Raw genomic sequence first — 12,481 nt, 5'->3', positions numbered from 1 at the left:
CAAAAGCAAAAACTTTCCACTTACCCCTAATGGTAGTTACATCTTTAAGTAAATCCCACATCAGTACACTATGATCACTGCCACCAGTGGTTCATTTATCTGCAGATTCTTAATGCATGAAGAATCACTGCTGATAATCAGATCAAGGGTATTACTCCATCTGGTTGCTTCTTGAACATGTTGCTGTAGGAAACATACATTTGTTAAATCCACAAAGGTCTTGCTAGTGTGCAAGTGACCACAAGTTCTAGTCAATATCTGGAAAATTAAAATCTCCCATTATAAGACATTTTGATTTACTTGCCTACTCTATTTCTCTGCACAAATGCACATTTATATTCATCAGATTCATTAGGCCTATAACACACACCTACTCTCATATTACCTTTCCTAGTGCTTATGTCATATCACGCTGGTTCAACATTGCATTGTTCACAAATTCCAGTTGGATGCACTTCCTTAGATTTTATGTGTTTCTTAACTAACAGCATAACCCCTCCTTCCTGTCCTTTCTGTACACATTGTACTCGCCAAATTCCAAATCTGCACTGCTTATATCTGTGTGGCACCATGTCTCTGATATCCCAACAATATCTACTTTTCATGTCTTGACCAGCACTTCACATTCATCAAATTTATTTACTATACTGCTAGCATTGGTGTACATGCAAGTATACATACACGTATTCTTACTCTTAGTTATCCTAACACAACCCATGTATTTACTTGTTCCGTGATGACTCCCAGCAGCACTTGAAATCCCCAGTACCTCACTTTGCAGGCTCCTACTCATTCCAATAGAAGAAGTGCAAGAATCACTTTCATCTCTGGCACAGGTGAAAGAAGTGTCAGATGAATTTGAAAAAATGGGTTAAAGTTATTTATTTTTTTAAATAACCATTTTTAGCTATCCAGTTATATTAACGGAGCAGCAAAAGAGGTAAGCAAACCCTTAGCCATAAATATGGTAGCTCCTCTGGATCCATGGGAGGTCCCTTTGGACTGGAGATTTGCAAATATATCTTCATTTCACAAAGTGGAATCAAAAAGTGACATGAATAATTACGGATCTGTTAGCTTAACTTCTGTTCCAGGGAAAGTAATGGAGTCACTGGTTAAGGAAGAAATGCAGGATCATCTAGACAAGAATGCATTTATATTGAAGTCACACCATGAATTTGTTAAGAGGCAATCTTGTCTAACCAATCTGATTGGATATTATGATGTAGTAAGAAAGGAACTAGATGCAAAAAAATAATTTTTATATCATACTTGGATTTCTGAAAAGCTTTTGATACTGTTGCTCATAAGGTTGCCCTATAAACTGGCCCAGAGTGGCATTAAAAGAAAGTTACTGCATCTTTAGATTCAGGGCGAGGTCTCTATGAGCTATAAATGTGCAAACGTATTCCCAGTTCAGAAAGGGAGATCAAAAGGAATTACAGACCTGTTAGCTTAACATCTGGGAAAATACCTTGCAGGTGCTGAGCCTCCAGACACTGTAATTTGTAAAACTTAAGCCTTTCATCGTAAGAGCAACCCTTTGTTCCATTCACTAATCTTGTTGCCCTTCTCTGCACTCACTCCAGCAGCTCTTCATTTTATCTAAAATGAGGCCTCCAGACCTGTATACAGTACTCAAGGTGTGGCCTGACCATTGCCTTATACAAGGGAATAATCACCTCCTTATCCTTACTAGAAATATTCCTGTATATCATTGACAAGGCATCATGAGCTACTCTTGCAGACTGTCTTCACTGCTCAGAAAACTTCATATCTGTCTGCACAATTACCCCCAGGTCCTTTTCATTCTCTACCACTGTCAGTGTAGTACCATACAGTTGATACATTACTCTGGGATTACTGCTTTCCATATGCAGAACTTTACATTTGTCAATGTTAAACTTCAGTTGCCACACCTGAGCCCATCTGCTCAACTTTTCTAGATCCTGTTGCAACAGTGTACTGTCATTAGTGTCATTAACAACCCTGCAAACTTGGACATTAAGCCTGATATACCAACATCAATATCATTAATAAATACAGAAAACAACAATGGACCCAACACTGAACCCAGAGGGACTCCTCTAATAACATTAGTCCACGAAGAGCAGTGTCCATTGATTACCACTCTGTCTTCTCCCACTCAACCATCCCTTTATCCATAGCAGCAATTTGCCTCTAGTGCCACACTGCTCCAGTTTGTGCAGCATCCTTCCATGTGCAACAGTATCAAGAGCCTTTCTAAGATCTAAATATATGATATCAAAGTTGTTCCCTGTATCCAATCAAATTGGTCAGACAAGACTTCCCTTTAATAAAACCATGCTGCGTCCAAGCTATATCTTGAAGCCTTGTCTAGATGATCCTGCAGTGCTTCTTTAACCAGTGCCTCCATTAATTTCCCTGGAACATAAGTTAAACTAACATAATTACTTGTGTTGCTCTTTGATCCTCCTTTGTGAATTGGGGTCACATTTGCACATCTCCAGTCCATAGGTAATTCCCCTGAGTACAAGGAAGTTCTCATAATTATGGCTAAGGGTTTGCTTACTTCCTTTGCTGACGCCTTTAATATAACTGGATGGATCCCATTCACCCCAGGTGCCTTTCTTATGTTTATCTTCAATAATTTCTCCTCCACTTTGTTCTCAGTTATTACAAAATCATCTAGCTCACTGCCAGAGTTTAATTCACCTCTGGCATTCCCCTCCCTGAGTAACTCCTCATGTGTGAATGTAGATGCAAAATACTCATTTAGTTTGTTAGCTACCTGAGCAGGATCATCAACCATTGCTATCCAACGGACCAATCTGATACATCCCTTTCCTTCTAGAGTTTACATAAGTAAAGAACTCTTAGCTGTTTTTCTTTGCATCCTTTGCCAAAAATTTCTCTTAATCTGCCTAACCTCCTTTGTGACTTGATTACAGACCAGCTTATATCTGTCATAGGCTTCCATGTCACCCATTAATTTATATGTATCCTGTGTATTTTTCTTCTCTGCCTCGTTTCATTAGTTCATCTGACATCCATTTAGGCTTAAACCTTGAACAATATTTCTTAGTTGGTATGAAAAGCCTAGTAGCTTCCAAGATTAATTTTTTGAATGCTTCCCATTTTGAATTTGCTATTGGTAACATCATCAATTTGGCCCACCGTATCGAATTTAAATACTGTCTGAGATCTTCATAGTCACCTTTACGAAAGCAAAAACCCTTTCCTTTACCCCTCATATACTTGGATTTCGGTGGTGGTTTAGCGGTGGGTCCATTGTGGTTTTCTGTATTTATTAATGAAGGTATATACACCAATGAGCCAAAACATTATGACCAGCAAGTCGTTATGCAAATAAAAGCAACTTCAGGTGAACTGCGGCGTGTGCATGGTTCGGGACACTGTTTAAAAAATACCTGTTACTGAGCTCCGTTAATCGATGTTACTCTTGTTCTTCAGATGGGGAAAGTTTGTTATTTGGTTTTTAGGAGCATTAGCAACTAGGGCCATATTGCTCTGGGTATATGTGGTGGTCATTCCCTTGACCTTTCCGCATCCTCTGTATTTGGTGGTGACAGGCTCGAACCCCGGTCTAATAAATGGGGAAAGGCAGCGGAATTAAGCAAATTTGACAAAGGCCAAATTGTAATGGTCAGACGACTGGAACCGAGCCGTTTCGGATATGCTCTGACCCAGACTCTGACCCATAAATTCAAATTGAGGAAAGACAGATGTAGGATAGATGTGCGGAAATTTGCCTTTAGCCAGCGGGTGGTTGGTGGGTGGAACAGACTTCCATCCCTTGTCGTGGAAGTTGATAGCCTAAATAAGTTTAAGGCTCAGCTGGACAGGTATTTCGAACGAACAGAGGGGTGAAGTGGAAGTGGTTATTTTTATTTATGTTACTTTTTTTTTTTTTTTTTTTTTTGGCTGATGCTGCATAAGCTTGCTTTCTTGCATCAAATGCCTCTACTAATGCTAATGCTAATGCTAGTTGTCTGACTATTACAATTTGGCCTTTGTCAAACTCACTTAATTTCGCTGCCTTTCTCCATCTGAAGAACAAGAGTAACACTGATTAACGGAGCTCAGTGACAGATGTTTTTTAAATAGTGCCCTGAACCGTGCACAAGGGCATTCCCACGAACCGCCGTCAAGGTTTTGGATGACCACGGCTCATCAATGCTAGAGGTGAGTGAAGGCTCTCCCGAATGGTACATGGCAACTGTGGTGAAACTCACTGGCAATTGGAATGCGGTGATGAGAATAATGTGTCAGGGCACCTTCGTAGCCAGGTGGGCAGGAGCAGCAGTGCGTAGCACATGCTTCTTGATTAGACCGGGGTTCGAACTCGTGACCACCGAATGCGGAGAATGCGGAAAGGTCAGGGAATGACCACCGCATATCCCTGGAGCAATATGGCCTTAGTTACTAATGCTCCTAAAAACCAAATAACAAACAACAACAAACAGTAATGTGTTGGAACACATAGTACATCGAACCCTGCTGAAAATGGGGCTGCGGACCACTCAGAGTGCCCATGCTAACCATCGTTCACCGGCGACAGTGCTTGCAATGGGTACGCGAGCATCAAAACTGGACCTTGTGTGATTGGAAGAAGGTCCAATGAATCACATTTCCTGTTACACCTGCCTTTCTGTATGTGTGTGTTGTTTACCTGGGGAAGTGATGGTGCCTAGATGCACCATAGGACTAAAACAAGCTGTAGTGGTGTCATGCTTTGGGCGATGTTCTGCTGGGATACCCTGGGTCCGGTCATCCATGTGCCGGGCACTCTGACGTCTGCCACCTACCTAAACATCGTTGCTGACCAAGTACACCCTTTATCGAGCATCTGTGGTTTGTGTTGAACATCAACTCCGATCTGTGGCATCTCAACCACTGACCTTACTGGAGTTAAAGGATCTGCTGGTTACGTGTTGGTACCAGATACCACAAGACACATTTAGAAATCTTGTAGTAGCCATGCCTTGCCGGGTACGAGCTGTTTTGGCTGCACGTAGAGGAACAACATCATATTAGGTAGGTGGTTATAATGTTTTGTCCCATCGTCTATAATGTCCAAGTTCTTAATGTCCAAGTTTGAAGATGTTACAAATGTTGGCAAAATGGTTAATGACAGTAATCAAGATAAGCTGCTCAACGAGATCTAGAAAACTTTGGCTGATAGGCTGAGAAATGGCTGTTGAAATTTAACATTAACAAATTCAGGATACTGTATATTTGTAGCAGTAATCCAAGATTAACATAATAGTGTGATGCTGCACTCAGAGAAAAAGAAATGGAAAACGAAAAAGGCCTGGGGTAATATTGCAGTAGGATATGAAGTTCTCTGAGTATTGCAGACAGGCTGCCTGAACAACTTGTGGGATTTTGTCAATGACATACAGAAACCTTGCTAACAAGGTTGAGGAGGAGATTATCCTATTGTATGTGGCAATGGTTAGGCTGCATCTTGAGTACTACATTAGGTTTGGAGGCATCATTTTAGGAAGAATGTAGATCTACTGGTATCAGTGCAGAGAAGGGCAATGAGATTGAAGGGAATGAAAGGGTGGTCTTACCAAGAAAGGCTTTAGTTTTGGAGATTGCAGTGTCTGGAGACTGGGCACCTGCAAGTTGACCTGAATGATGTGTTAAAGGCTTTGAACAGATTGAGCAAGCTCAGCATTGATGGGTTTCTTCCTCTTGATCAGTCTATACACATGAGGAGGCATAAATTCAAATTGAGGCAGAATGGTTGCAGGATAAAGGTGCATGCAAAGATTGTCTTCAGCTGGCAGGTGGTTGATTGCTGGAACAAACTTCCATCTGTTGTGGAAGTGGGAAGTTTTAATAAATTGAAAGAAGTAGAACTACCCAAATTATTGGATGGGTGATGTGGGAAAATGTTTTTTATTTATTTATTTATTTTTTTTAATGCTTTATAAGCATACAGTACTTTCTTGTATTATGTATGTGCCACTACTAATACTAATTATTTTTATTACAACAGTACTGGGCATTTCTTTAAGAAATGAATGAAACAAAGAAAAGTATTCATAATCAATTAATATTCATTTATATTCATATATATTTGTAAATATTCATTCATGTGAATGTGAGTGTTATAAAAAAAGGTTTAAAAAATTCTTATATTATAACTATGCAATTACAAACATGGTATTTGATTTTCACAAAACTTGTACTGTTACCAACTGACCTGCAAGAAATTTGTTGAGAAATATATAAAATTCAGGCTGTGCTATGGTGTTTTAAAAAACACTCCTATTAGCATCATAAATTTGCTATTTTTTAAAATAGCAACTAACAATATAAAATATTTTATTTCTTATACATTATACAGTAGACTTTCAGAATAACGGCACCTTCGGAGATTCAAGATGCCTTTATTTCGATTTTTCCGTTATCTAGAAAGTTTTATTTTAAATATATTTAATGCAGAAGTAATGCGGCTAAAAAAGAAATAGAGAGAGATTAAGATTGCAATTTTATTAACTGCACATACTAAATATAAACATGTTGACAATCCAGTATTATACTCTGCCATTAAAACACTCCTATTTACACCCATTCTATTTTCTATTATTATATCAAGTTTGTCACTAAGCTTTAATGTTCTTAATTATTCTTCTTTTCTTCTCTGTATGAGGTTTATTAACATTGGAGCTATACTGAGAGGTTTTTAGTTTAAAAGAAATGTAAAACAGTGTATAATCTATGATATCAGTACAGAATTCACTTTCAAAATGGCGAACTTAAAAAAAACAGTGAGTATGGGCTTGGCACACCCAGTGTTCTGAGCTGGATATCATCATTCTTCTTTTTTTTTTTGGTGATTCTCTCTCTCTCTCTCTCTCTCTCTCTCTCTCTCTCTCTCTCTCTCTCTCTCTCTCTCTCAATTTTTGGCTGGTGCAGCAAAAGCTTCAGGCTTCCTTTGCACCATATAGCTAAATATAATAATAAATACAGTAATCACTTGACTTGCTTTTTTTTTTTTCCAGCACCGATCTCAATGTGCCATTATTTTAGACAGTCTACTATATAGTATAGTTTGGGGAGCAGAGGAAACGTGTATGGTAAATATTCAACAATTGTTGCACTCCTGCCAGTTCATTGATTGGAGAGATGTTGTGGTGCCATGCAACTACTAAAGTTATAATTTTTTTTTTTTTTTCTCCCATGTGTACTTCAGGGTTAAATGTAAATTGTGTCTTTGGGGTTAATGATCTATTCTAATCACTGAGGGTGCATGCTGATTTTATCATATTATTTTCTTGGATTGTAATATAGGTATATGGACTGCAAATAGTTGATGCTGGTATTAATGATGTCCGCATTATTAGCTGTTCTACTGTTGTCTTTATTCTTGCTATTGCTATTGTGGGCACAGAGTGGGAAACAAAGGTAAGAAATATGATAACTTTATCAATCATATTTTACTTAGTTTTCTGAAAATTTAAAAACTGTGTCAGGTCTATTAATGTGTTAAATAGTTAAAATTATCTGTAAATTCAGTTTAGTATTAATAATATATGTATTAGTGGTGGCAAAGGATAAAAGTAAGAAAGCAGCATCGGGGAGGGGGAGGGGACTTAGCATCACCTGTCTATCCCTCTAGTAATTTGCCTAGTCCCTCCTTAAATATATTCAAACTGACCACTTCTACAGCACCATGTGAAAGTTTGTTCCAATGATCAGTTACTCACTGGTTGAAAGCAAATTTCCACACATCTATCCTGCAACCATCCTTCCTCAGTTTAAATTTATGCTCCTTTTATGTGTTGTCTAAGCATGAGGAAGAGATGTCATCAGCATTTAGTTTACTCAATCCATTTAAACCCTTAAATACCTCAGTGAGATCTCCTTGCGTGTGCCTATTTTCCAGACACTGCAGTTGATATCTTTTTTGGAGAGTAACCTCTTTCTTCTACTCACTAATCTTGTCTCTTCTCTACCCATTCCAAAAGATTAACATCCTTTCTGAAATGAAACTTTCACACTTGTATTCAGTACTCAAGATGAAACCAAGTCATTGCATTATATTCTGGAATAATGCCATCCTTATCCCTACTGGCAGAATTCCTGTACATTGTTGACAAAGCTACTTCTGGAAATATGACTGCACAACTATCTCCCAGGTCTTTTTCATTCTCCACTATCCTCAGTGTTGTTGCACCCGGTTCATATGTTATGCTGGGATTAATGCTACCCATGTGCAGTACTTTGCATTTGTCAATGCTAAACTTCAGTTGCCATTTTTCAGCCCATCAGCCTAATTTTTCTAGATGTTGTTGTAGTAACATACCCTGCTGGCTGTTCACAGCTACCTTGCCAAATTGTGTCATCTGCAAACTTATACATTAAGGCTGATATGTCTTTGTCAGTACATTAATAAATATTGTAAACATTGAGGGGTTCAGCACTGAATGGTTAGGGACTCCACTAATAATATTAGTTCAAGAGGAGTAGTGCCCATAATCACTCGGTCTTCTCCTGCTGAACCATCCCTTTATCTATAGCAGTAACTAACCCTTAATGTAGTGCTTCTCCAATTTGCATAGCAATATTTTATGTGGAACACTATAAAAGTTTTTCTGAAATCTAAGTATATGATGTCAAAATTATATTTTGCATCCTATTCCTTTGTTTCTGTATCATAGTATCCAATCAGATTGGTAAGAGAAGATTGTCCCTTGACAAATCCATGCTGTAACTGCATTCTTGTGTAGGTGGTGCTGCATTATTTCTTTAACCAGTGATTTCATAATTTTTCCATGAAACAGAAGTCAAGGTTATGGGTCTGTAATTATTCACTTCACCCTTTAATCCCCTTTGTGAATTGGAAATGCATTCCAATATCAAAGTTATTCCCTGCATCCAGTTCTTTTGTGACTGCATCATAGTATCCAATCAAATTGGTCAGGCAAGACTTTCCCTTAACAAAACCATGCTGTGTCCAAGATATAACTGAAGTCTTGTCTAGATGATCCTGCAGTGCTTCTTTAACCACTGCCTCCATTAATTTTCCTGGAACAGAAGTTAAACTCACAGGTCTATAATTATTTGTCAGCCTTTGATCCTCCTTTGTGAATTGGGGTCACATTTGCATATCTCCAGTCTATGGGTACCTCCCCTGAGTCCAAGGAGGCTCTCATAATTATGGCTAAGGGTTTGCTTACTTCCTTTGCTGCCTCCTTTAATATAACTGGATAGATCCCATCCACCCCAGATGCCTTTCTTGTGTTTATCTTCAACAATTTCTCCTCCACTTTACTCTCAGTTATTACAAGATTCTCTAGCTTACTGCCAGAGTTGAATACACCTCTGGCATTCCTCTTGCTGAATAACTCCTCATTTGTGAATGTCAGTGCAAAATATTCATTTAGTTTGTTAGCTACCTGAGCAGGATCATCAACAGTTGAACCATCGATATCAAGTGGACCAATCTGATTCATCCCCTTCCATCTAGAGTTTACTTAAGTTAAGAACCCTTTGCTGTTTTTCTTTGCATCCTTTGGCAAAGATTTCTCGTGATCTGCCTTTGCCTGCCTAACCTCCTTTGTTACTTGGTTACAGATCAACTTATATCTATCATAGGCTTCAGTGTCACATGTTAATTTATATATATCCCATGCATTTTCCTTCTTTGCCATATATCTCATTAGTTCATCTGACATCCATTTAGGCCTAAACCTCGAACAATATTTCTTAGTTGGTATGTAAAGCCTAGTAGCTTCCAAGATAAGTTCTTTGAATGCTTCCCATTTTCAATTTTCTGTTGGTAACATCATCAGTTGGTCCCACTGTATAGAATTTAAATACTGTCTCAGATCATCATAGTCACCTTTACGAAAGCAAAAACCCTTCCCTTTACCCCGATGGTAGTTACCTCTTAGTGTAAATCCCACTTCAGCACACTGTGATCACTGCCATCTAGTGGTTCCTTTATCTGCAGATTCTTAATGCATGAAGAATCACTACTGATAATCAAATCAAGAGTATTACTCCCTCTAGTTGCCTCCCGAACATGCTGATGTAGAAAACAATCATCCAATAAATCCTCAAAAGCCTTGCTAGTGTGTGAGTGACCAACCCAAAAAATTCCAGTCAATATCTGGGAAATTAAAATCCCCCATTATAAGACTCTCTGATTTACTGGCCCACTCTATTTCCACGTACAGTTTCTTATTATACTCATCAGAGTCATTAGGCCTATAGCTCACTCCTACTCCCAATTTTGATCTCCCAGTGCTTATGTCACGCCAAACTGACTTGACACTGCACTGTCCAGCGATGTCGACTGGCTTCACTTCTTTGGATTTTATGTGTTTCTTAACTAATATCATAACCCCTCCTCCCTTCCTATCCTGCCTATCCTTTCTGTACACATTGTACTCCCCAAATTCCAGTTCTGCATTCCTTATATCTGTGTGACACCATGTCTCTGATATCCCAACAATATCCACCTTTGATGCTTTGAGCAATACCCCAAATTCATCAAATTTATTTACCAAACTCCTAGCATTGGTGTACACGCAAGTCTCTCCAGCGGTCTCTGAAATATCCTGCATCTTGTGTTTCAGGCTTCTGCTGATTCCAATAGAAGCAGTGCAAGAATCACTTTCACCTCTGCCAGTGGCTACTGTTAATCTATTAGTCCTTGTATCCCCCAAGCTAGCAGTTTTCCAACCTACCTAACACTGCCTCGATAGCATCAGCAAATATTCTTGCACCCTTTCTATTTAAGTGTATCCCATCCCTGTAGAAGTAGTCTCTCCTATGGGTACCTATGGGTACCTCCCCTGAGTCCAAGGAAGCTCTCATAATTATGGTTAAGGGTTTGCTTACTTTCTTTGCTGCCTCCTTTAATGTAACTGGATAGATCCACCCCAGGTGCCTTTCTTGTGTTTATCTTCAACAATTTCAACAGTTGTTAAAATTGTTGAAGATCCATGAAAATCCAAAAATGCTGCTAGACTATTGTTGGATGTTAATCAGAGAAAGTTGAATGAGGAAGGCCTGTTCTCCCTTGTAGTTCTCCCATGGGACAGAAATATAAAATATCAGATCATAACAGAAGATTTAATCTTGTGAAATTCACCTATGTGCAGGACTTTTGGACATTGGATTAAGTTGCCTCCAAAACGTGGTAAAGGCAATTTTATATATATGTATATATAAATTCTGTTCATTTTTTAATGAATACAATAATTAGAATAAACTTAATTTTTTCCCCCATTTGAAAATGGGTGATACAAAATTTTTATTCTGATTTTAATTCACTGCATTAAAATTTACTAAAATACCAATGTGTTTTTTAAAGGAAAATTTTTTGATACAATATTGGTGGCGTACTAAAATGATAATTTTTATGATCGAGTTTCAAGTCTTCCATTCCATCGCCAGTTACTTATGGTATGCTTTTTATGCATTTCAGGCACAGATAATTCTACTGATAATTCTTCTAACAGCAATGGTTGATTTTCTGGTTGGATCTCTGTTTACACCAGATTTAAGGAAGTTATCAGAAGGATTTATGGGCTGGAGTGGCAAGTATTTTTTTTTTTTTCTCTCTCTCTCTCTCTCTCTCTCTCTCTCTCTCTCTCTTTATATATATATATAAAAAGTTGTAATAATATTAATTTAATTAAGTATGCATAAATGGAATGAAAGCTCCTATTTTCTATTGCTATTTTTCGTCTTTATTTATTTGAATAATCCTTTTTTTCCCTTCCCCATCCTCAATTTAATATCTCAGCCTTATACAGTTTGCTTGTTCCAAATCTATTTTGTAAAATACATTGATTTCTTATCTTTACAAAATTAAATCCTACACTAAATTCCTCATATTTATATTAAACATATTGATATTAACCATTTTTATTTCAACTCTACTTATTTTTGCCTAAATAAGTTTCACTACGTTGGGATTACCTTGTCCATATGGTATTAGAAAATGCTAATTTCTTTTCATTCCTTTTTGGCTTTTCACTTCCTTCTACTACTATGGACAAGTATAGAAATGCAGTTCCTGATACATGGTCAGGTGTAGTCCCCCTGATGAAATACCTGATCATGTATCAATATTTATTTCAGCTGACATCAGATCAAGCATTTTTTGCATTACCTATATTAAACCATTTACTAAATATCTTCCCCCCCCCCTCATATCTGATGACAGCTATACCATTTTCATTTTATTAGTATTCTGTTGTACTAATTTTACTTTACAGTTCCCCCACTTTATATTGGCTTGGCAATTCAGCCCATATTTAATTCATCATAACCTCTAGGATATTAACATTCTTTCACCTTTCACTAATTTCACTAATCTATTACCTTTCACTAATCTATTACTCTTCTTTTTCTGCTTTCCTCACCCTTATGGTTACTGGTACCTTGTGTAACTGTCACATACATTTATGCATACATTAATTAAATTAATGTTATTACAACTTAC

General features: G+C 37.8%; 1 protein-coding gene across 1 annotated transcript in view; it reads left to right on the top strand.

The window, feature by feature from the left end:
• The window catches only part of LOC150089240 (solute carrier family 12 member 2-like), a 253,122-nt gene that overhangs the window by 29,688 nt on the left and 210,953 nt on the right, over positions 1 to 12,481 (top strand). The window contains exons 5-6 of the mRNA XM_090389918.1: positions 7,312 to 7,425; positions 11,459 to 11,570. Of these exons, the coding sequence (XP_090246044.1) occupies positions 7,312 to 7,425; positions 11,459 to 11,570 (226 nt within the window). The remainder of the gene's footprint in view (positions 1 to 7,311; positions 7,426 to 11,458; positions 11,571 to 12,481) is intronic.

Source organism: Mastigoproctus giganteus, chromosome 2, assembly GCF_048544385.1.
Source record: "Mastigoproctus giganteus isolate SK-2022 chromosome 2, ASM4854438v1, whole genome shotgun sequence".
NCBI classification, from domain to species: domain Eukaryota; kingdom Metazoa; phylum Arthropoda; class Arachnida; order Uropygi; family Thelyphonidae; genus Mastigoproctus; species Mastigoproctus giganteus.
This window is presented reverse-complemented; position numbering and strand designations above follow the sequence as displayed.